Source organism: Myxine glutinosa, chromosome 12, assembly GCF_964187855.1.
Source record: "Myxine glutinosa chromosome 12, kmMyxGlut1.1, whole genome shotgun sequence".
NCBI classification, from domain to species: domain Eukaryota; kingdom Metazoa; phylum Chordata; class Myxini; order Myxiniformes; family Myxinidae; genus Myxine; species Myxine glutinosa.
Genome location: NC_136272.1, coordinates 11,536,204 through 11,561,926, shown reverse-complemented (window position 1 = coordinate 11,561,926; position 25,723 = coordinate 11,536,204). Strand labels below are relative to the sequence as shown.

At 46.3% G+C, this 25,723-nt stretch overlaps 2 protein-coding genes across 4 annotated transcripts; both read right to left on the bottom strand.

Moving 5' to 3' along the window:
• Positions 1–188: 188 nt before the first annotated feature.
• DPH3 (diphthamide biosynthesis 3) lies at positions 189–10,377 on the bottom strand. Of its 2 annotated transcripts, none has more exons than XM_068133275.2 (3): positions 10,175–10,377; positions 501–575; positions 189–323 (listed from the first exon to the last, which is right to left on the bottom strand). In XM_068133275.2, exons 1-3 carry the CDS (start codon positions 10,286–10,288, stop codon positions 261–263), a joined length of 252 nt encoding a protein of 83 aa, XP_067989376.1. In that variant the 5' UTR covers positions 10,289–10,377; the 3' UTR covers positions 189–260. The 2 variants fall into 2 exon arrangements, 1 of the variants encoding a protein (XP_067989376.1); XR_013621041.1 differs by lacking the exon at positions 10,175–10,377 and adding an exon at positions 3,192–6,511 and having other exon boundaries at positions 275–323.
• Positions 10,378–14,505: 4,128 nt separating this feature from the next.
• On the bottom strand, positions 14,506–24,552 carry LOC137438215 (transcription termination factor 4, mitochondrial). Of its 2 annotated transcripts, none has more exons than XM_068133276.2 (5): positions 24,178–24,552; positions 22,463–22,579; positions 22,169–22,322; positions 21,835–22,019; positions 14,506–15,633 (listed from the first exon to the last, which is right to left on the bottom strand). In XM_068133276.2, the coding sequence occupies exons 1-5, from the start codon at positions 24,256–24,258 to the stop codon at positions 15,067–15,069; spliced, it is 1,104 nt and encodes a 367-aa protein (XP_067989377.2). In that variant the 5' UTR covers positions 24,259–24,552; the 3' UTR covers positions 14,506–15,066. The 2 variants fall into 2 exon arrangements, with proteins under 2 accessions (XP_067989377.2, XP_067989378.2); XM_068133277.2 differs by having other exon boundaries at positions 14,506–15,618; positions 24,178–24,455.
• Between the last annotated feature and the right edge of the window lie 1,171 nt (positions 24,553–25,723).

Here is a 25,723-nt window from a genome sequence, read left to right as displayed (position 1 = left end):
TCAGGGTCAAAAATTCCAATACTTTTTGGATATGTAAACAAAACAAGCCCCAAAGCAAAATCCTGTCATGCAATGCCAATCATATATTAAGTGAGGTTTTCAGCCAACATTCCTTTAAAAGAGCAGTAACCATAAATCAGCCCCTCAGGTGCCCATCTACCTCTCTCCCACCAAGAAAATGCATTTTAAAAAGTCATCACACAATCAGCAAGTAAACCACCAGCACCCTCAACATAGACAGTTGGAGACAATGTAGGACCTCATAAGACTTCGAGCTGCTTCCTTGCTGGAGCTTCCACAACTTCTCCTTTCATAAACAGGTCCTGGTAATCATTGAAGGGGTAGTCACGATGGGAGGTGCCGAGGTAACAAAAAGAGCGCGTCAACTTAGAGGCATTATTGACGGGGGAGATCCAAATAAAAGTGTTTGCTCCATGATAAAACAACCACCATAAATCTTTTATCCAACACTCGACTGGTAAGATGTTGGTGGAGCATACCTGATCATAAATTACTCGCACAATAAGAGAACAGCTTGGACAGGAAGCCACGTCTTCTCCATTTTCCAAATCCTCCTGCAAAAGTGAGAAAAAGCGAGATTTGATGAATGAAAGTCAGGATTTTGATTACGTGCAGAAAAGTCTGTACGGCAACAGTTTGACACCATAATCACACACGCACACCTTTCAACTCCCAGCAACATAAAAGTAATCATCTGAAGTGTTTTTTTGCTTGGACAGATCACCATCATGTACCACGCTTCATGCTGCCGAAGCAGTTACTAAGCTACAATCCTGGATGAGTCGCCACTCTGAATCAGGACGTCAGAGCAGGAATTTGTTTGGGGTGCTGGCGATAGCTCATCGATTCTTTGCGAAGGACACCATGGGATCTTTAACGTCCACCAACTAATGCCAAAAGACGGGACGACCGTTTAACGTCCATCTGAGGGAGTGCACACACATTGATGCCTCGCAGTGCCTGTGAAATTCCACGATGGCAGCTTATAGCTGCATCGGGATTCAAACCCAGAGACGGCTTTGAAGTTGCGTACCTCTAGGCCATCCTGCCAGTCCTTTGACAGAGCACTTTGCAAAGAAATATTTGCATCGTTATGAGCTTGGATAATTTGTAATATATTTTGCCCCATAATGAGCACGGAGCACGGAGCACGAAGCAATCCCACGACACCAGAGGCTGCCACACTATGCTGCGAGCCGCCACCCAATCCCTGAAAAACTCGACCATTATTCATGGATTTAAGGCAATTTAACCCCAAGAGGATTGCCTCTCGGACCTTCTCAAAAAGCAATGGGTTGCTTTGCTGGTCAGATTAACAAGCGTGCCCCAAGCACGACCGTGCGATTCACAGTGCAATTAGGTTACTCCATGATCCAATTGAATAGCTACCGAACAAAATGGAAAAACACCACAGCGGTTTTGGCTGGTTATTTATATGCTTAATTGTTTTTTTTATTGGAAGAGGTCCGATGTATCCGTTCAAAATACGTGCTTTAATAAAATTGTTTGAATATTTGTTGCTGGTTACATCAATGAAGCAAGGAAAGTCTGGTTGTTAATGAGGGAAATAAATCTAGAGAGAATGAAGAGAAAGAGAAGAAAAGGTATGGCAGGGAATTTGAAGAAAAGGGTGAAGACAGGAAGGATTTAGTAGAGAGGAATAAAGGGTGATGGGGGAAGAAGAAAATCTGGAACAAGAACAACAACAACGAGAAGAAGAAGAAGATCAACACTCGCCACATCTCTCTGTTCTCGTCACCCTCTCTTTTGCTCAAGGTCATCTGCCATCAGCTTGAAAATCAGCCAACATTACCGCTTTACACAAAAAATGTGCAAAAACAGATCCTTGCAACAACAGACCAATCAACCTGCTCCCAATAATCAGCAAGGTCATGGAATCCATCATCGCTTCTGACATCAAATCCTTCCTTTTCTCCAATGGCTTGATCTCTGATCATCAATTTGGATTCAGACCAGGCCATTCTACTCTGGACATGCTGCTTCTGCTGTCTCAACAATGGATGGAGGTCCTCAATGCCAAACAGGAAATCTGAGCTGTCTCCCTTGACATATCTCGTGGCCTTCGATATGGTCTGGGACCCCGCTCTGCTCACCAAACTCTCCTCCTATGGTATCCATGGAAATCTCCACGCATGGCTTGCGGAGTTCCTCTCTGGTTGTAGTCAACGTGTGGCCCTGAATGGATTTCTCTCATCGGCCCTTCCTGTTCAGGCTGGAGTTCCCCAATGCAGTGTTCTGGGCCCTGTACTTTTTCTGGTCTTCATCAATGATCTCTCCGACTACTGTGTCTCTCCGAAAAGACCGACTGGACAACCCTCCCATCTACTTTCTGAACAATCCTCTCCAAGAAGTTGTGTCACTCAAGCTTTTGGGTCTCACTATCTGCCATGATCTTTCCTGAGAAAACCACATTTCAAATCTGGCCTCCAAAGCCAGTCGCCGACTGGGCATCCTCCGTCGTGCGAAGTCCTTCCTTGGCACACCTGAGCTCCTCGCCACATACAAGGCTTTCATCCACAGCTCAATGGAATACTGTTCTCCCCTCTGGGCTGGTGCTCCTGCCTCACACCTCGCTCGGCTTCACGCTGTTGAAACCAAAGCTTTCAGAATCATTGGAATCTCACGCGATGAAGCTAACTCCGAGGGCCTTTCACTCACTCACCACAGGCAGGGTGGTGGTCTCTGTCCCCCAAATACTCTTACAGGTCGCACAAGATCTGCCAGCAACCCTCTTCTGGTGAAACTGCCATTGGGAGCAGGTGAAACACCTTCACTCTTTCATTCCTCTTTTCTTCCGCCTCTGGAACAAACTCACTCACTCTCTTCAATTCCACTCCTCCCTCCAGGTCTTTAAAACAGCTGTTCACCACCATCTCGTCTTGCCCCATCCAAAACCTTGATCTTTTCTACTGTTACGTGCTCCTCCCCGACCCCCTGGTCACGGTGTACCTCTGAGCCCCGAGAGGCGCCACGGCAGAAAAATATGTTATTACGTGTCAAAAATCAATATTGAAACCACACCATTGGTTATCAACCAACAAATAATGTATTGACAATCACACAAGAATAACGGTACAACAATAATGGCAATCAGAAGTACAATCAACACATCTTTTGATGGTACCATCAGCTAGGATAAGATAACTCACTGTGCTCCAAGTGAGTGAAAAGAACACTCCCCAATGTCTCTATAGCTCAAAGGTGATCCCCTCCAGCGAGTGTCAGAGCGATATCGAATCGAAACCCGAACCCTGTTCAGATGATGGGCCCGGTCACACTGCCAAGACAGCTCACAGGCGTAGGCGGCCGAAGCGGCATCAAGAGTCACGTGGTCCAAAACCGTGTCAGGTAAACTCACGGAGGAATGGGAATCCAAAGGCGCCCTCCAGATAAGAACGTTCACTGTTCAGTCGGCGAACCGCAAATTAATCTTCGAACTCCGCGTTGCGCACACACATCCCCGACAGACGACAGGATGGTGACAGAACTGACGCGTAGGAAAGACCTTTTGCGATGAACAAAGCACGAGGGTCAAAATGGCCGATGGCTCGTACTGGAGTCGAAACGACCCGGCGATGATTCGTCAGAATCCCAACGCCAAACCTGACCACGCAGGTTTCTCAATCCCAGCGATAACACCTATTGCAGGAATTCCTTTCAAGGAACTCAAAGTTCACTCGTGACTTTCGTTCGACAATGCTCGCTACGGAGCTTGAAGCGACTCGCTTCTTGTCCGACTTCACTCGCCCCGCCTAGGTTTTTTCTCCTCCTCTTCTTCTTCTTCTTCCGGCTCCCGATCCGGCTTCCTGTCTCTTTTTAACATTAACGCTTTTATCCTTTGCAAACAGTTCATGAACAATAAACCTTTTGAAGACAATAATAGTACATAGAATCAGAAATATTTCAAGTGGATGAAAACCACAACACCGGAAGCGACGAATCCGTAACACTTCCCCCCCTCAAGAAAGTTTGAACATAGTGAAAACTTTCTTTGTAGGCAAAACTCTCCCAACAAACAAAAGTAAACTCACACCCAAATCATCAATTCCCGTGAGCAACGATAATCAATATTTCCCAAAAATAAAGCAACAAAACTTCAAACAACCGACAGAGATTTCCAAAGTTAATTCACTCTGGACAAAGCATCAGCAACGACATTGTCCCTGCCCTTTGCATGCTCAATTTCTCAGTTGAACTCCTGCAAAGCCAAACTCCATCTCATCAACCTCTGATTTTTATTTTGAGTTTCTTGTGAATGAAGGTTAAGAGGTTGTGATCAAAAATCCAAAGTCAAGCAAATCTATAGCACTTTTTCCGGGAGGCCGAGCTGAGAGCCAGGTTCCATGGTGGTTGGGTGGTGAGGCCTGGAAGTATTCACTACATGGACGCCTTTAGGAACGTGGAGTTCACGGTTAATCCGTGTTGGAAAGTTCACTACATGGACGCCTTTAGGAACGTGGAGTTCACGGTTAATCCGTGTTGGAAAGTTCACTACATGGACGCCTTTAGGAACGTGGCGTTCACGGTTAATCCGTGTAGGAATCTTGGCTTGGCTGCTCCGCAGCATTCAGTGCTTCAACTCTTCCTAACTTTCATAATAATCACGGTTGGACCGCTTGTCGCTGTAGTCACGTGAATAGCGGTCTCCTTCTCGGCCACTACCCTGATATCATCCCTTCGGGAGCTGCCGGAACTCTGGGAGCCTCCATAGTAATATCGACTGCGGCCACCACCAAAACTACTACTCCCACCCCGGGAGCCATAGCCACCCCTGAAACGACCTCCACGTTTTCCTCCTCTGTAGCCCCCTCGACGCCTATGGCCTGCCTTCTCTACTGTTATGGTCCGACCATCCAAATCCTTGCCATTCAAATCCTTTTCTGCATCTTTGGCGTCCTTTGTGTTTTCAAATGTGACAAAGCCAAATCCTCTTGACTTTTGCGTCTCCCTGTCTTTTATCAGCAGCACTTCCAAGAGCGGTCCATATTTGCCGAAGACAGAATCCAGAACATCTTCTCTTGTGTTGAAGTTCAGTCCACCTACAAAAAGCTTGCCAACATTGCTTCCATCCCTGACTTGTGTGTGCTGACACTTAGTTTCAGGGTACTTCCTCTTCTCTTCAGGGCGCTTCCTACCCATAGCACGAGTCGCGGTACAGGATGGTAAGATACCCGGAATCTCCTGCTCTAACTGTGCAGTGTTATTTTCCATACTAGGCTTTTCAACAAACATCGGGTTACCAGAAACTTGACCACCGGCCAAATCATTCCCGATAACAAAAGATACTCCCTGTACAGGAAGAGTGGCTTGTAAACCTATGGTGACCGGTCCTGACACCAAATCAGACTCTAAATGGATGACATGAAGTGGAGCTTTAACACAGCCACCAACCCCCTGTAAACGAACACTAACACCAGTTACCGTCTTCTCTGACAATGGCAAAATGCCCTCAAGCATCAAAGATTGATGTGCTCCAGTGTCCCTCAATACCCTAACAGGTCTCTGGTTAGTCAAGTCTCCATCCAGTGACACAAACCCCTCTGAAATAAATGGTTTGTAACCCTTTTGAGGGCGATTTCTTTCATTTGCCAATGCATTCGGAGTTGTACTAGTCTGACTCCGCTCCTGATTTTTCCTTTCCAGGGCATAACAGTGGGACATCAAGTGTCCAGGTTTCTTGCAAAAAGCGCAAGTAGGCCCGGAGGAGAAACTCGTGGTTTGCCTCGAGCCCCCCGGAAGATAGGTCTGCCTTGGAACTGTAGTCTTCTGATCCCTAAAAGTCGCGGTATCAGATTTGTCCTCATAGCCCTCTCTAGGCCGCCCCCATGAATTTTCATTCTCCGCACCGGATGCACCATAACTCCCCTGGCTAATTTTAGGCGAGAAGTTAGGTTTGTGGAACCCCATCCTGTGTGTCAAGGCATAGTCATCTGCCACGGTTTCTGCCTCATACAACTCTGGTACCTTCTTTTCCTCCAGATGTACTTTAATGTCCTCGTGGACACACTGTTTGAATTCCTCCACCAGGATCAATTGTCACAACAGTTTGAAGTCTTTCCCAACCCCTTTCGCATCACACCACCAATCAAACATGGTTTCCTTCATTCTGGCAAACTCCACATGGGTCTCACTCTCCCTCTTCCTGGCATTCCGGAATTTTTGCCGGTAAGCTTCAGGGACCAATTCATAGGCTTTGAGAATGGTTTTCTTCACTATCTCATAATCTGCACATTGGTCAATTGGTAGAGCCGAAAAAATATCCCGAGCGTTACCCACCAGAACACTTTGCACTAACATGTTCCAGGACTCCTCAGGCCATTTTAGCATTCGAGCCACTTTCTCAAAGTGTAAAAAAAAAGTTGGCTACCTCCTTTTCATTGAAGGGTGGAACCAGCCTCACATGCCTACCAACATCCCAGGTGTTCTGACTAGTTGTCGAACTAGCCGGCATGGATGTTACCTCTCCCCGTTCTTCCATTATTTGCAGCTCCTAGAGTTTAAGTTCCCTCTGACACTCCATGTCACGTTCCTTTAACTCCCTTTCGACTCTTCGTTCCTCTGCCCTTTCCTTTTCTCTTCTTTCTTCGAGTTCCCTTTCAGTTCTCCTTTCCTCTGCTCTTCTCTCCTCTCCTCGAGTTCACTTGCAGCTCTCCTTTCCTCTGCTCTTTCCCCTGCTCTTTTTTCTTCTGCTTCCCTTTCCTCTGCTTTTAACCTTTCCTGGCTCTGCAGTTGCATCTCCATTTTCCGGAGCTCCACATTTTATTTTTCCTCGGGTAACCAATCCAAGGCTACCTCTGTCCATGTTCCCTGTCCCACCAGATCAATGTCTGCATCTCTGCCTTCTTCATACTAACTCGGACCTCCAAGTTAAAATGTCTGGCCAATATCAAGAGTTCCGATTTTTTAAATGCTTGGAACTGTGCCTCATTAGGGGACGCCGCAAACTCTCCTGTGTCAAACACCATGGTGACTATTAGTTAGCACCTGTTAACCTTCACACAAAAATTTCCAAATTTTTTGAAAAATTTGGGAATGTTATAAAAATTCCAAATTTGGGAATTTTGGGAATGCTAGGGAATTCTCTCCCGGACGAATTATCAGGGAATTTAATCCCGGATGAGTGTTATTAGGGAATTTAATCCCGGACGAAGACCCAATTTCGAGCCCCCAAGTCAATTGGACGAGCCCCCAATTTCTGTTACGTGATCCTACCCGACCCCCTGGTCACGGTGTACCTCCGAGCCCCGAGAGGAGCCACGGCAGAAAAATATGTTATTCCGTGTCAAACATCAATATTGAAACCACACCAATGGTTATCAACCAACAAATAATGTATTAACAATCACACAAGAATAACGGTACAACAATAATGGCAATCAGAAGTACAATCAACACATCTTTTGATGGTACCATCAGCTAGGATAAGATAACTCATTGTGCTCCAAGTGAGTGAAAATAACACTCCCCAATGTCTCTTTAGCTCAAAGGTGATCCCCTCCAGTGAGTGTCAGAGCGATATCAAATCGAAACCCGAACCCCGTTCAGATGACGGGCCCGGTCACACTGCCAAAACAGCTCACAGGCGCAGGCGGCCGAAGCGGCATAAAGAGTCACGTGGTCCAAAACCGTGTCAGGTAAACTCACGGAAGAATGGGAATCCAAAGGCGCCCTCCAGATATGAACGTTCACTGTTCAGTCGGCAAACCGCAAATTAATCTTCGAACTCCGTGTTGCGCATACACATCCCCGACAGACGACAGGATGGTGACAGAACTGACGCGTAGCAAAGACCTTTTGCGATGAACAAAGCGCGAGGGTCAAAATGGCCGACAGCTCATACTGGAGTCGAAACGACCCGGCGATGATTCGTCAGAATCCCAATGCCAAAGCTGACCACGCAGGTTTCTCAATCCCAGCGATAACACCTATCACAGGAATTCCTTTCAAGGAACTCAAAGTTCACTCGCGACTTTCGTTCGACAATGCTCGCTACGGAGCTTGAAGCGACTCGCTTCTTGTCCGACTTCACTCGCTCCGCCTACGTTTTTTTCTCCTCCACTTCTTCTTCTTCTTCCGGCTCCCGATCCGGCTTCCTGTCTCTTTTTAACATTAACGCTTTTATCCTTTGCAAACAGTTCATGAACAATAAACCTTTTGAAGACAATAATAGTACATAGAATCAGAAATATTTCAAGTGGATGAAAACCACAACACCGGAAGTGACGAATCCGTAACATCTACCCCCGTTAATTCACCCCCGAAATACCGATAGTCACTTTTTTGAAATACCGACTTCTTTTCTGGAAGTCCATGTGTTTTATACCTCTCCCACCCACCCCCCACCCCCTTCCCATACCACCCTCCACCCACCCCCCTTCCCATACCACCCTCCCCCCACCCCCCCTTCCCATACCACCCTCCACCCACCCCCCTTCCCATACTACCCACCCCCCACCCCCCTTCCCATACCACCCACCCCCCACCCCCCTTCCCATACCACCCACCCCCCACCCCCCTTCCCATACCACCCACCCCCCACCCCCTTCCCATACCACCCTCCCCCCAGCCCTCTCCCTCCCACAGATCTCCCGATGTCCCTGTTCTCCACTGTTGTACTTGTATGCTTCCCTCTCTCTCCCCATCTTGTCTCACGCTCCCTTTATCATATGCGTTTTGTGCGAATTTGTTTTTTTGTGATTAATGTTAGCTCTTACACGAGCCTCAATTTTTTTTTTTAAGTTGCCCATAAATTAGTGCACAATTGTTCGACCCAGAATCGATTATATGTTGCCATTTCTGAAAAAAAATTATATATAGTAATATCGCAGCAAAAAATTATTAACGGAGAAAATACGAATATAAATTACCTCCTTCCGACGAGAAAGCCAATCACAGAGCAGCGATACATCATGTGATCATATCGGTCAATGAGCGGCCTTCCCAGTTAGCGGTTAGGGTTAGATTTAGGGTAAGGGTTACATGAGATTCATTCAAATTTTTGTTATTTATTTCGGTCAAAATAACTCATTTTTGATTATTGGGATGGGGTGAGGGAGGGGGGGGGTCGGGGTGGTCTGGGGGGTGGGAGGGGGGTCGGGGTGGTCTGGGGGGGTGGGAGGGGGGTCGGGGTGGTCTGGGGGGTGGGAGGGGGGTCGGGGTGGTCGGGGTCGGGATGGGAGGTGGGGTCGGGATGGGAGGTTGGGTCGGGATGGGAGGTGGGGTCGGGATGGGAGGTGGGGTCGGGATGGGAGGTGGGGTCGGGTGGGGGGGTGGAGTCGAGGGTGGGGGGGTGGAGTCGAGGGTGGGGAGGTGGGGTCGAGGGTAGGGGGGGGTCGAGGGTGGGGGGGGGCGGGTCGAGGGGGGGTCGAGGGTGGGGGGTCGAGGGTGGGGGGGTCGAGGGTGGAGGGGGGGTCGAGGGTCGAGGGTGGAGGGGGGGTCGAGGGTGGAGGGGGGTCGAGGGTGGGGGGGGGTCGAGGGTGGGGGGGTCGAGGGTGGGGGGGTCGAGGGTGGGGGGGTCGAGGGTGGGGGGGGGGTCGAGGGTGGGGGGGTCGAGGGTGGGGGGGGGGTCGAGGGTGGGGGGGGGTCGAGGGTGGGGGGTCGAGGGTGGGGGGGGGGGTCGGTCCTATCTCGAAAATGAGTCATTTGCCGCCGAAATGCATATCAAATTCGAATGAATTTCATGAAAAAACATCGGAAAAACCTGGGTTTGATGTGAAAAACAATTATAGGCAAAATTAACGTATTATTCTCCCCCCCAAATTTTTTTTTGGGCTACGGGTTTGGGATATGATCCTCTAAGTCTAAATGTCTAAAACACATCTCTTCAAAATGTTTCATGATTGTGTCCATTTAAACTTAAAGACCCCACGGCAACTTTAACAAAGAGTAGGTGAGTTATCTCCGGCATTCCGAGCACACGCCGTCCCTCAGACAAGAGCCCCGACGTCCCTCGGACAAGAGCCCCGACGTCCCTCGGACAAGAGCCCCGACGTCCCTCGGGCAAGAGCCCCGACGTCCCTCGGACAAGAGCCCCGACGTCCCTCGGACAAGAGCCCCGACGTCCCTCAGACCCAAATCGCGTCGCCATCATGATCAATGCGAGCCCCTCTGGCTCTGCTTACCGGCGGCCTACCTGCGTTATCTCAAAGCGATCGCCGCAAGGACAAGGGTAGTAATACGTCTGGGTTTCTTCATCAAATTCGAAATCCTCAATTTCGACCTCGTCATGAAAAACTCCGTCTCCCATGGACCAGAGAGATTTAACACGCGCGCTTCTTCTGGCTCTGCAAAGCGTTGGAAAATCCTTCACGCTTCCGGCTTCACCACAAACGATCCAGTTCCAAAATAATATATATCAACAACATAATGATTCGTTAATTTATATATTTAAATTAGTGTGTGATTAATAGTATTATCTGTGTTGTTTTACATTTGTTTTAAATAGTGCAGCCGGTACGAAAAGCGAGAAGGAGGAATGCCAGCAGAGCTTGCTGAAGTGAAACTGTCCCACGTATTAAATAGACGCGTACGGACATATTTTCAGCGCATGCGTACTAATTTATAAACTCTCGGGGCCCTAAGCATATGAGCCATCGATTGATAATACACATATATGGATACTAGTACCGACTGCAAAGCCGCAATGAGCCGGCGAAGCCAAAACCTCTTGCCACTATTTTACCCATCACCATGGCATCAGTAGGTTAGGTAGTTGGTAGTAGGTAGGTAGGTAGTTGGTAGTAGGTAGGTGTAGTAGGTACCGTACCTGGTAAGACTTGGTAAAAGAGAACAGCAGACAGTCCTCCCCAATACCTGCATACCTCTTGCCACTATTTTACCCATCACCATGGCATCAGTAGGTTAGGTAGTTGGTAGTAGGTACGTAGGTAGTTGGTAGTAGGTAGGTGTAGTAGGTACCGTACATGGTAAGACTTGGTAAAAGAGAAGAGCAGACAGTCCTCCCCAATACCTGCATACCTCTTGCCACTATTTTACCCATCACCATGGCATCAGTAGGTTAGGTAGTTGGTAGTAGGTAGGTAGGTAGTTGGTAGTAGGTAGGTGTAGTAGGTACCGTACCTGGTAAGACTTGGTAAAAGAGAAGAGCAGACAGTCCTCCCCAATGGCAATACCTGCATACAATACAATAAATGTCACAAGAAGCTTAAGGAAGTAACTATACGATGTGCTAGCTTAAGGCCTATTTTTAACTGGGCTTAACATACGTTTTCACAGTAAGTGTGTAGTCTTCTAACTTCAGTCGCTGTCAGGTGCCAGGGCTGGTTCTCTGACTCTCCGGGCACGGCGGCTTCGTCCACCAGAAGACGTTAGCTTGCAGTGATTAATTCGGTGAATTCCATCTCAACTTCGGATATTTCCGGCCGTGAAAAACTATCCGTATTTCTAAACTAAATATGTAAACCGCTTATACCGTATTTCTGGCCGTGAAAAACTATCCCGTACGGCCGCGAGATTTCTAAAAAATAATTATTCGTCAATTTTAGAATATTTGACGCCGTTTTCACCGTCCGAAACGCGTAATAATAATTGGTTCTGGTGTTTGATGACGATTTTCGTTGAAGATAACGAGGTTGGTCTTAACGTATTTTAATTACTAATGAGAGGTTTCATTAGATTATGAATCAAAGAACGGGTGAAACAAGCTCCTATTGAACTTTTTCGCAATTGTTTTATGCAAACTTCTGCATCCGGTCGATGGCTGTCTCCAGCACTCCATCCAGTGAGTGATTTCATTTTAGACATATTTTTGCAAATGCTCGACTCTCATTGGGTCCGGTGTTTGGTGACGCGTTTTGTTGAAGATAACCAGGCCCGTGCGGGCCGATGTTGGTCTTAAATTATTTTATTAATACATTGGAGGTGCATAAGATTGTGAATCAAACGACGACGGGTGAAAGAAACTCCTAATGAACGTTTTAAATGTGTTATGCATACTTCCGCATCCGCAAGATGGCTGCGCCCACTGCGCTTCGGATTCTCGAGCCAAGCCATAATCAGGTTTTCAACATAATACGTACTCGTTTATTGACAACACCGGCTTTGCCGGCTACAAGTTCCGGTTCCGGTTCCGGTCGAATGGGAGGGGCCTATTTGTGCATCCGCTCTGAGTCTGGGATGTCGGGAGACGTAAACACACACAGCGCATGCGCGAAAGGCCTCGTTTCGCATTCATTTGTCATTTCAAAAGTGACGTTTCTATACTGAGCCGTTTGTCTGTCTGTGTCGCCATGTTTCTCAGATGGTTGAACGGAACTTCGTCAAACTTTCAGAAGTTCATCAGCGAGAGCCGGAAAGTGTTTTAGGCAAAAAATTGTTTTTTTGAAATCTTTGAAGAAAAAAAAAAAGTTCAATTTTTTGGGTTTCACTTGGTTTGGGTTTGGGAACATCAGTGGGTTTGGGATATTACTTACTTTCCACTACGGGCCAGATCTCAGATTATTACTTCAGTTCTTGATATTACATGGAAACTCACGTTGAGCCGCCCACCCTGAACACACTCAATGATCCTCGGTGTGAGGGTGATACTTGGCGACCTTGTGGTTGCCATCAACAGAAAGATGTGTCATTTATTGGTCCTTTTCCAGGTCACACTCATTCATCCACCAACTCCTTAAAGCCAACAAATCAAAGCTTTCAGCTCCCCTTTTATCTAATCCCAGAGAATAAATACTTCATTTTCTACCCTCAACCGTCTAAGTCCTGCAACGTCATGACTTACCTGAGATGTCATCTCTCATTTTGGTCTCTTCTCTTGCTTACCTTTTCTACATGTGTCCTCTACTCCCCTAACTCCAATTGTCTGGGAATTTATTGGAGGAGAAATCCTTCGAACACAGGTAAAAATGAGGCTCTGGGAGTTATGGGTGTAGTACTGGTGAACAGGTGATTTTTTTTTTTTGTTGCTTTTTTAGCTGAACAGTTTCCTTATAGTCTTATAAACAAGAATCATGCTATTAGAGGTCATGGAAGTACCCCTAATTATTGAAAAATTCAAATTTCAATTCAATTCAATATAATATTTTGCATGAAATTTGTTATAACTTGGGAAATGCATCATTCTTTTGGGCTGAAATTTGGACAGGATATTCAGAATATCACTTCCTTTAAAATGATGAAGGCTTTTGTTTATAGGAGTAGCCATTGTGGATTTATTGAAGGACAACCAAGTTTTATCTGCTAATTGGCATAATTAGCTAATTAGTGAACATTTGACATAATTTCACAAAGTCCTCTCATCAGGTAGTAGAGTAACACATGTATAATACATGTACCAAGTTTTGTGTGAAAAGAATGATAGGTGACATAGAAGATAGAAGTAGAAATGTGTTCTTTGTTTTTCCTTGTTTTTTATTGACGGTCTAATTTATGCAAATTATATGCATGTAATATGACAAAGAAGCGTTGAAATTGGTCTGAGTTAAAGCCAAGATTGTATCTTTCAAGAAAAACTGAAAATTAGATATTAACTTGACTTTGTTTTTGTGTAAAGGCCTCTCAAAGGTACCTATGTAGTTTTCTCAATTTTTCACCAGTACAACACCCTTAAGGAAAATCTTTTGAGATATGTATTCAAACAGAGGCAGCCACTCCTAAGTTATAGCTCAAGTTATGGAAGAGACTACGTTGTCATTTGGCAGTTGTTGTTGAAAGCTTGAGTAGGATAACGAGATGGTGTTTGGAATTATGTGAAAAGAGAAGCGTGTGAGGTCCATTGCATTAGGGCTTTAATGCTTATATATTTATTACTGCTGCATGGAAGCTGGGTTAAATTACAATGAAAATTGGAGGAATGATAGGAAAGGGAAGGAGAGCATTGGGGAAGAAGGGAAAACAGGTAAGATGAGAGGAGCAAGGAGGGGGTGTGGGGGAGAAATGCACATTGCCAAATTGGGGGAAGGAGCTAAGGGTTCTTCTTCTTTCAAATGCAACACAAGGCTGCAGCATAGTATCATTGGCTGAGGGTGCAGCTGTGTCTCTGATGCAGTAACCTCAGTAGGTTAGGGCAGCAATTTGGAATTTGGCCATGTTGCCAGCGATAGCTCACCTACTCTTCACAGCGGACACCGTAGGGTGTTAAACGTCCACCATCTAATGCCAGCAGACGGCACACATTGATGAATCGCCATGCCTGTGAAACACCAGTGACAGTTTATAGCTGGGTCAGGATTCGAACTCAAGCTAGATAGCGTAGAGTCGAGCGTGTGTACCTCTAAGCCACCCTTTTAACCCATTGGTGTTTCCATCTGAACCCCTGGATCATAATGCAGGTAACTATACTCCTGTATACCACGTGTGTTTCCTCATAGTTAACTGGCGTCCGTATCCATGTTCAAGCACACTGGTGCTGCTCAAGTCTTTGTCTTGCACATGATTTATGGACAAGCATCTACATGAACCTTAGATAACCGGGGGAAAAAAAACAAAGAAAAACACAACAACAAATAAACAAATTCTTTTTACTACATCATGCTCAATGCCAAATCTAATAAGCTTCATTTCAAATATAACAACAATAATAATTACAGGCTTTTATGATTCAACAGGAGAAATGTACAAGCCCCCCCATTCCTCAGGGTATGAGGGGAGTGATGAAATGCAATTGCAAAGAAGGTATCCCGGAATTAGATTTAAGGGGACGCACAATCGGGGCTCGCCTGATGGCCTAGAGGTAGGCACACTCACCTCTACGCTGACTACCTTGGGTCCGAGTCCCGATCCATATAAAAACTGGCATCCTTGTGCATCACAGGCACGACGATTCATCAATGCATGTGTCGTCCCTCGGATGATGGACGTTAGACCGAGCTTGTCGTCTGCATTCATTGGTGGGTGTTAAAGATCCCATGGCATCCTTCGTGAAGACAAGGCGAGCTATCGCCGGCCGGTACCTAGGCCCAATTCCAAATTCCAGCCCCGGCCTCCTGTGGTGGAGCGGCGACCCATCCAGGATTGTAACCCTTGCCAAAGAAAGCGGTGCTCTGTGTAGAGCACGTGGTTCATGTTCTAATCTGACAAATCCGAAACCTCTTTTGACTGTTCCGATTCTTCTCGGGTAAATACTTTTACAAACACATCAAACTCCTCCCGACTGGCCCGGTTTGCCGCCTGTGTTAGAAACGTGCTGGTGTGCGCACGAGACAGCAAACGGAACAAAACGGTTCTTCGTTTCAAATTCTGCTGGTTGTTTTTATCCTCCCACCGCTTGGAAAGAGAATAAAATTCTAAATCTGCAGATGGAGCAGTGTTTCTCTCAGACACGTCCTCCTCTGGTTCCCATGTTTGGAAGGAATTGTTCCTGTGCAAGCCGTTGAAAGTCAAGTCCTCCAGCGCATCGGAACCCAGATGAGATACGGTTTCACTTTCTCTGCTACCAGTTGGAGTTGCACCGCAGCTGTTGGAGCCGAAGATGTAGTCCAAATGAGTGCTGCTGCTTCCGGTGGCAATTGCTGAGGAGTACAGGCCACGGCGCAAGAGGAATGCATGTCGCAGTCGCAGCGTGGCAAGATCAGCGGTCAGCAAATGACAGCGCACTATTTCCCGGTGCGTTGCTCTCAACTGGAAAATGGAATACTGGAGATTACAGGAAAAACATTACTGGACTGTAGAAACCACAATAAAACAGCTTTGGCATTGCAAGTAGTCTCAACTACTGAAAACGAGCAAATCTATCAAGTTAAATTATTTAATGGACTTTTAAAAGGATAATTGTGTTGCACTAAAAAATCCGGCCTTTTCAATTCGAGACCAATTGGTCATCCTGTTTGCCCAAAATTGCTATTTTGCCCATCCTGGCCTCAATTTGTGGCCACAGACACAAAGCCCTTGTTACTTCCCACACAAAGTTGTATCTCTACCCCGAGTATGGAGATTATAGCTTTGCTGTGCATGAGGAACCGACCCACAGAGACATTCACACATACAGTATACAGTCACGTGAAAAAGTAAGTACACCCCATGTAAAGTTTTGACTTTTTCAACATATTTCAACATACAGCTATTCGATCTACATTTCAACAATATTGATAGATAAAGGTGATATAATACAACAAATATCATGAAACATTTACATTTTGTAGTCCATTGTATAATTTAAATAAACATAAATGCAAATTTCGCATGTGGAAAAAGTAAGTACACCCTTGGCTCTAATAGGTGGTATTGCCCCCTTTGGCAGAAACAACCTCAAGTAGGCATTTCGTATAACTGTCTACCAGTCTCTGACATCAACTGGGAGAAATTTTTGCCCACTCCTCCATGCAGAATTCTTTCAGCTGTGCGATGTTTGAGGGGTTTCTTGCATGCACAGCTCATTTCAAATCCCCCCACAACATCTCGATGGGATTTAGATCCGGGCTTTGACTTGGCCATTCCAGAACCTCCATTTCTTTCTCTTCAGCCATTCCTTGGTGGATTTACTGGCATGTTTAGGGTCATTGTCATGTGCAAGGTCCACCTTCAGTTGAGCTTCAACTTTCCGACAGATGGCCTCACATTATCCTCAAGCACCCTCTGGTACAATGAAGAATTCATAGTGGATTATATGATGGTGAGCTGCCCAGGCCCCGATGCAGCAAAGCTGCCCCAAACCATAATATTTCCACCACCATGCTTTACAGTTGGTATCAGGTTCTTGTGGTCAAATGCTGTCTTTGGTTTTCGCCAAACATGTCTTCTGGTACTGTGGCCAAATAGCTCTACCTTTGACTCATCTGTCCAGAGCACATTGTTCCGGAAGTGCTGGTCTTTGCCGAGGTGTTCATTGGCAAACTTTAGTCTTGCCCTGATGTTCTTTCTGGACAGCAAAGGTTTCCTCCTGGCACACCTCCCATGTAGATCAAATTTGTGCAGCCTCTTTCTAATGGTAGACTGGTGCACTTTGACATCAACAGTGGCAAGAGCTACCTGTAGGTCACGTGATGACATTCTGGGGTCCTTAGAGACTTCTTTCAGCATCTTGCGGTCTGCTCTCGGGCTGAACTTGCTGGGGCGGCCTGGCCTGAATAAGTTGGCAGTTGTTTGGAATCTTCTCCACTTGTAGACGATCTTCCGGACAGTCTAATGATTGATTTCAAATTGTTTGGAGATCTTTTTAAATCCCTTCCCAGACTCGTAGGCATCTATAACCTTCTTTCTGAAGGCCTCAGAGAGCTCTTTTGATCTAGGCATGGTGAAGTCGCACACTTCAACAACAAAGAGCAAACCAAACTAAATGTCTGAGGTTTAAATAAGACAGGTTCCTCCAAGATCCTCTCTAACGATGTTATAATCATTTGCACCTGAGCTGGTGCACCTGATTCTAATTTTAGGTATTTGAAGTAGTGATAAATGTCGGGGTGTACTTAGTTTTTCCACATGCGAAATTTGCATTAATGTTTATTTAAATTATACAATGGACTACAAAATGTAAATGTTTCATGATATTTGTTATGTTATATCACATTTATCTATCAATATTGTTGAAATGAAGATCGAATAGCTGTATGTTGAAATATGTTGAAAAAGTCAAAACTTTACATGGGGTGTACTTACTTTTTCACGTGACTGTATATACAGTACAGTAAACCCTTACATATTGTGGGGGTTACGTTTCTGGAAAATGGCGCTATAGTTAAAACCAACGGCCTATGGGAAAAGGGGGTTATGTTACGAGGCTTCGAGAAAATATTGAGGAATGTCAACGGCAGATAAAAATAAACATCATAATTGAAATAAACATGTAAAATATCTATATAAAGCATGGTAACATACATGTAAATAAAATAAATACAGTATGAAATAAACAAAAACACAAGACTTTCACCTTTATAATTTATTCCAAAACAGCGAGGTGGTTTTTACAAAACAGCGAGGTGGGTGAGGGTAAGAATATTACGTACTCTGCCGTAGATATAAACCACAAGACAGCTCAGGATGATGATGATGATGCTGTTGGAGCGGGGAGCGGGATTCAGCGGCCGGTAGAGCCGGCACTGGCTTTACGATACAGCCGCCCGCTGCATTACCACATACGAGAAGATTAGCACCTTGAACCCCGGCTCAGATCTTTTCTGCTCGGACAGGAAAGTACGAGATAGCATCCTCTTCCAGAATAATCCGGTCTCGTCGGTGCTAAAGACGTGCTCTGGCATAAATCCCTTTGCCTCGATTAGTTCCATGAGCTGCGATGGGTAGTTCTCTGTGGCATCATGGTCTGCCGATGCTGCTTCCATGACCAATTTAACATTATGGAGGCCGAATCTTCTTTTGAAGATCTCAAACCAGCCCTTGCTGGCATGGAGCTTGTGGTTATAGCCATGATTGAACTGGAATCTTCAGGCCTAGGTGCCCCGTCGAAATTTTGGTAAATCCGCAATGACTTCTCCCATATCACCGATCTACTCGAGGGCACCTTTTTTCTGTGTTTGGTCCTCGATCCAAAGGATGAGGAACATTCTGCCAGGAAGAGGAACGACAGACGCGCTTTTAATTGTGAGGCAGTTGCAGGAGAAGTACATGGAGAAGAGGAAGAAGTTTTTTCTTGGGTTTGTTGATCTGGAGAAAGCATTCGATAGGGTTCCACGCAAAGTATTGACATGGGCAATGAGGAAGTTAGGAGTGGAGGAATGGTTGATCAGAGTAGTGATGGCAATGTACAAAAGAGCGCGCACAGCTGTAAGGACGAAGGACGGGAACAGTGGTGAGTTTGAGGTGAAGGTGGGAGTGCATTAGGGGTCGGTACTAAGTCCACTACTATTTGTAGCTGTGATGGAGGTGCTGGCTCAGAACGTAAAGGAGGGTTTACAGTGGGAGTTGTTGTATGCAGATGATCTGGTGTTGATTGCGGAAAGTATGGATGGACTGAAGGAAAAGATGAACAAGTGGAAGGAATGTATGGAGACAAAAGGTCTGAAGGTGAATATCGGAAAGACGAAGGTGATGGCAAGTGGTAAAGCATGTGGCGAGGTGGAAAGAACTGTGACGTGGCCGTGTGCTGTGTGCAGGAAGGGTGTCGGAGTGAACTCCATTCAAAGCACAATGTGCGCTGAGTGGGTTCATCAAAAATGTAGTGGCCTGAGAGGGTCATTAACCAGTGTGGCAGCTACATTCAAATGTAAGGTGTGCGCAGAGGGAGCTGCAGATGGAGAAAATGTTGAGTTGGATCTTGGAGATGGCGTGAAGCTGGAAGGTGTGAAAACATTTTGGTACCTCGGAGACATGCTGAATGGAGAAGGTGGATCAGACTCGGCAACGGTTGCTAGAGTGAGATGTGCATGGAAGAAGTTTCGGGAACTGAGTGCCGTGCTGATAAGGAGGGGAGTGTTGTTGAAGCTGATGGGAAAGGTGTATGCTGCATGTGTGAGAAGTGTTATGATTTATGGGAGCGAGACATGGGTAATGAACGTAGAGCAGCAACGAAGGTTGGAAAGGGTGGAAATGCGAATGGTTCGATGGATGTGCGGAGTATCGTTGAGAGAGAGGAAGACAAATGATGAATTGCGAAAGATGATGGGAATAGAGCCTGTGATTGATGTTGTGAAGAAGAACAGGTTGAGATGGTTTGGTCATGTGTTGAGGAAGGATGAAAGTGACTGGTTGAGAAGAGTGATGGAAATGAATGTGGAAGGAAGTAGAGGACGGGGAAGACCGAGAAAGACTTGGCTAAAGATGGTGGAAGAAGAAATGTGGGCAAGTGGGTAAACAAGGAGAGATGCAGAAAATAGGGCAAGATGGAGAAGATTGTCATGGGGACCGCAAGGCTAACCCCCGCTCTAGCAGGGAAAATGGCCTTTAAATGCATGTTGTTGTTTTGTTTTTGGTCCTTGATCCAAACATTAAATGCTTTTTCCATCCTTTCAATACAAGGATCACGGGTCTGGAATGACACTTTTGCCTTGTGGAGAGCTGGCAGCAGCACTTGCACGGATATTGGACTCACTTTTACGGATATACCGCAGTCAATTCATTTATCCTGTAATGGCGGCCCACAGATACCACACTTTCAGCTCCAGCCAACCTATCTGAGAACTCGATTTTTTCGCCCAACATCAAAAAAACCTCTCTGCCTTTTGGCACAATTGCTTTTGTCCATCGTTTTGGGTAAGGGTGCCATTATTAACGGTGCACGAAAACACCAAAAGGCTCGTAATGCGAGATAATCGTACATGCAGACGGAAGCGATGACGCACCCAAGCTCAAAAAACGCGATTGGTCGAAATGAAGTCCCACGATAACGAAATCAGAACCTCCCCACAATGTTACACACACACACACACACACACACACACACACACACACACACACACACACACACACACACACACACACACACACACACACACACACACACACACACACACACACACACACACACACACACACACACACACACACACACACACACACACACACACACACACCCCTGTGCCTGCCGACCTACTGTTCTTCTCCCTACTTCTTCCTCCTCGTCCACCTCTTCTTCCTCTTCCTCCCAACTTTCTCCTCTCCAAAAGTAAAATCCAGTCAATAGACTGTTACATTGGATTCATGTGCTGATAAAGAGCGCAGGGATAATAGGCCAAATTACTTCCTTCTGTGTCAAATTTCCTTGAAAATGAAACTCGTGCTGCCAATAATCCCATAAAAGGGAATGCGGGTTAAAGTTTCCAAATACCATATCCACAAATCCCCTCGGACAAAAACAAAACAAACTTTTCTTTCACCGTTTAGAACTCGTTATTTAAAAGCGTTTCGTTTTTTAAGGCACGAGTTCGATTACATTTGAAAACGACTCGATCCCGTGGTGCACTTGAAAGGCCGGTGACAGATAAGTCGAGTGTGTGCTCATTGCGATGGTGTCGAAACTAAAGGCTTGCGTTGAATTCCTAAGTTTTATTATTATTACCAAGCATCACGATCTGTGGTCAGCAAGAGCGGAGAGAGGAGGTGGGTTGGTAGAAAGCAGGAGGTGACGATGTGCCCCACTCTGGAATCAATGGAGGGAGGGGCACAAGACATCGGACACAGAGTCGGTTCCACATAGAGGATAGAGCCGTGAAGGACGAGAGGCCTTCGAGTTTGGAATTGTGAAAGGTAACTAGGTGTGGGATTCTGGAAGAACATTACTCCCACCCCAGTCCCCCCTCCTCCCACATTTCCAGTTTTCCCTCCTGAGAGTTTCCTTCCGTATCCATCTGGCGCACCCCATGCATCCACTCCTGCCCCCCATTACTTGTCCCAGTCTGCCTCTGTCTTGGCTTTCAGCTCTCCTGTTGGTGTCCCCACCCCCTCTCTCATGCTCCTTTTGCATGCATCTCTACTGTTCCTGTTGTGTCCTGTTTTTAGCTCGCCTGGATCAAAAATTGTTCAGGTGAGGTATTGCACCGCGCGGTGTCCGTGACACGTGCAACCTAGGGGAGGCGGAGAGGGAGGAGCGAGGTGATAGAAAAACGAGTCAACTAACCAGCCCATCCATGGTAGACGGGAAACAGAACCTTGGACTCGGTCTCCTGCCGAGAAGGGTCAACAACACAGAGAGCCTTGGACAAGATCATCCCGAGGAAGCAAGATTATAAACAGTTGCACCATTCGGGAGTGGTGGATTTGGATTTTGTTTTTCTTACAACGCCACAAAAATTGATGACAAAATGAATTTTGCTGCGTTGAGAATCAATAAAAACCTGTTGATGAAAATGGACGTTGTTACAAGTATAACACTGCATTGGTGGAATAACCAAGTTCTCACTGAAATCGATCGATTTACCACGCTTCCAGCACGAGTTACGTGACATTCACCTGGAAGACATGGAGTACATCCTTGGGTTCCATGCAAACCAGGTGAGGTGACCCGCGCAGGAGCAGCACCTGCTGCCGCTTCGTAAATTCACAGTCGAAGCGCAGCGTGTCGATACAGCGCCCGATCTGACGAGGTGCCACGAGAAGCACCCACGGCCAGGTTTGCACGACTCTCTGCAAATCGTCTGCAGTCGCAACACCGTGACAAACAAAAGGAAGCCAGATATTACCGGAAGCCGATGCAGCACGAAAGCAAATGAGCAAAAATGCAGCGAAACGTATTGAACAGGATTGCAGGTTCTGGGTGAGACGAGACCGACTACAACGTACGAACCTTCCATCAACCCGTGCTTTCGTAAGCACGTGGCGCTTTGCTCGATGCTCTTTGGACTGCTGGCGAGAAGATCGGGGCAGATTGGCAGAGCCCCCAAACAGGTGGAATTGCAGGGGTGGAGTTCAAACAAAGTTTCAAGAATGGAGAATATTTTCTGATACAAAAAAAACAAAAAAACAATTACGTCAGAGGTAGTTTGGTGCAAGGCATCACCAAATGATGTATCCTCACTCACACGTTCACCTCACAAAAGAGTAACATTATTGAAATCCCATGTCCATACTTTGCACACACCTGTGGTTTCACATGCTTAAGAAGACTGGAATTCATAGATAAAAACTCCTGCAGTTCGTTGGCAAGGAATCCTCGCTCTTGCAACTTCATATTCAGCTCCTCAGTACTTGAAGCATTCTTTATTGGGAACAGACCAAGAAAAATAGATAAAAAGATGACGATATTAAAACGCTATATCTCATATGGATGGTGTCACGTTCGTTTTTATCCACCCTAAGGGAGGGGGGGGGGGGTGTGGAAGTTATATGATGGAGAACAGAGTAGAGGATAAAAGGGGATCGGATAAAGCTCATAGGGTGAGGATAAAAGGGGATCGTGGAGCATAAAGGAGGGATAGTGGAGGATAAAGAGGGGTAGTGGAGGATAAAGAGGGGCAGTGGAGGATAAAGAGGGGCAGTGGAGGATAAAGAGGGGCAGTGGAGGATAAAGAGGGGCAGTGGAGGATAAAGGGGGGTAGTGGAGGATAAAGAGGGGTAGTGAAGGATAAAGAGGGGTAGTGGAGGATAAAGAGGGGTAGTGGAAGATAAAGAGGGGTAGTGGAGGATAAAGAGGGGTAGTGGATGATAAAGAGGGGTAGTGGATGATAAAGAGGGGTAGTGGAGGATAAAGAGGGGTAATGGAGGATAAAGAGGGGTAGTGGAGGATAAAGAGGGGTAGTGGATGATAAAGAGGGGTAGTGGATGATAAAGAGGGGTAGTGGAGGATAAAGAGGGGTAGTGGAGGATAAAGAGGGGTAGTGGAGGATAAAGAGGGGTTGTGGAGGATAAAGAGGGGTTGTGGAGGATAAAGAGGGGTAGTGGAGGATAAAGAGGGGTAGTGGAGGATAAAGTGGGGTAGTGGAGGATAAAGTGGGGTAGTGGAGGATAAAGAGGGGTAGTGGAGGATAAAGTGGGGTAGTGGAGGATAAAGAGGGTAGTTGAGGATAAAGAGGGGTAGTGGAGAATAAAGAGGGGTAGTGCATGATAAAGAGGGGTAGTGCATGATAAAGAGGGCTAGTGGAGGATAAAGAGGGGTAGTGAAGGATAAAGAGGGGTAGTGGAGGATAAAGAGGGGTAGTGGAGGATAAAGAGGGGTAGTGGAGGATAAAGAGGGGTAGTGGAGGATAAAGAGGGGTAGTGGATGATAAAGAGGGGTAGTGGAGGATAAAGAGGGGTAGTGGAGGATAAAGAGGGGTAGTGGAGGATAAAGGGGAGTAGTGGAGGATAAAGAGGGGTAGTGGAGGATAAAGAGGGGGAAGTGGAGGATAAAGAGGGGTAGTGGAGGATAAAGAGGGGTAGTGGAGGATAAAGAGGGGTAGTGGATGATAAAGAGGGGTAGTGGATGATAAAGAGGAGTAGTGGATGGTAAAGAGGGGTAGTGGAGGATAAAGAGGGGTAGTGGAGGATAAAGAGGGGTAGTGGAGGATAAAGAGGGGTAGTGGATGATAAAGAGGGGTAGTGGATGATAAAGAGGGGTAGTGGATGATAAAGAGGGGTAGTGGATGATAAAGAGGGGTAGTGGATGATAAAGAGGAGTAGTGGATGGTAAAGAGGGGTAGTGGAGGATAAAGAGGGGTAGTGGAGGATAAAGGGGGGTTGTGGAGGATAAAGGGGGGTAGTGGAGGCTAAAGCGGGGAGCGAGAGATAGTTTTGTGTAAGTGAGGTGTGAGTTTGGCAGCGGACACAAGGATGAGAACTACAGTATAAGTGAGTGTACAGGAAAGGTTGAAGACTTACACTGATTTTACAATATGCAGGTGTCGATCGACAGGTCGGGAATAATGTTCGACAAGACAAAGTCAAACCCTTCCTGATCATTTTCACAGATGTTTGCAATACTGTAATTGCATTTCACGATAACCCTTAAACTAAATGCGCCGTCTCACGTAGTCACGTCACGTCACGTTACGTATCACACGATCTGTGGTCTGTGCGGCCACACGATGACGAGGGTGACGGTCGAGCAGTAATGATTTACTCTTCGGACTAATTTTTCGGACACACGAATTTCGTATAATAATGTACAAGATGAAACAGCACACATCATTAACGTCGAATGAAACTGTTAACAAAAACAACCATCCACCAATCGCCTTGCGATATAATGAGACTACTGCTAACGACACTATCATGGCCATATTAATGTGTACAAGGAGCGAATTTTTAAAAGGTCGACTGAAAGACTTACAACTTAGTATTTTTGTGGATGATTTAACATAAAAAATGCTATATATTCGTTTAGAGAATATAAATAAAATATTCAAACACCTTTTTATCCCATCGTTTAAGGGAAATGACCCAAACCAGACAAATGGTCAGCAGGAAACTTTTAAAATGACATATGAATGCTCGCGAGACTTTCCGCGCATGCGCTGTGTGTATTTTTAGCGACCTGCGAGCTTGGGTACTTTTAAATCTTTTAGCTTGGGTATTCACATCACGTGCAGCGAATTTCACCTCCCTGCACCTTAAATTTCTTAAATATTTTTAAAACGCTTCTGTACACCGCCGTTGAGGCTCGGTTTGAAAGCCACCGTCTACATTTCCAAAAGAGGAGACATAATTACTCTTTTATGGAAAATGTTTTTCGAGTTTGTTTTATCCTCATAAATAGACCGTAGTGATAACACATTCGTGTTCAGAGATTGGCTTTTAAATCCTACCTTTATGAAGGCGAACAGATATCTGTACAAACACACGAACTGACGTGTTTTATTTAGCTTGTGGCGGACACAATGTCAGTGGGCAATAATTCCGCGCACCAGTGGGTGGCGCGAGTGTCTGGGCGTGGAAGCGCAGCTCGGGCCACGCCCGGAGCAAAGGCGTCACGAGGCGCAGGGTGGAACTGAGATACATGCCCCGCCTTTCGGCCGACCGGCCACGCCCGGGGGCAAGGCGTGGCCTCGGGACATATATGCGGGCTCGAAAGTCGAGCCCGCCCAGTGCTTACGTGCTAGCTGTTAATAAAGTGTTTCAGTTTGTACAACGCGTTGTGGCCTACCTTCTTGGCAAACGAATTGTGTGTGCACAGCACCACACTGGTGACCCCGACTGGTTCACCCGTACCTGACCCCTGAACGCGCCATGGCTACCAACGCTGTCGCCATCAAACTCCCGGAGTTCTGGGAAGCGCAAGCCGACGTTTGGTTTGTGCAGGCCGAAGCTCAATTCTAGCTCCGGGGCATCACGGCGGACGACATCATGTACTACCACGTGGTCGCCGCCCGCGTCGTGTCCATCCTTCGGCGCCCACAAGTACGCGGCGCTCAAACGTCTTCTCCTC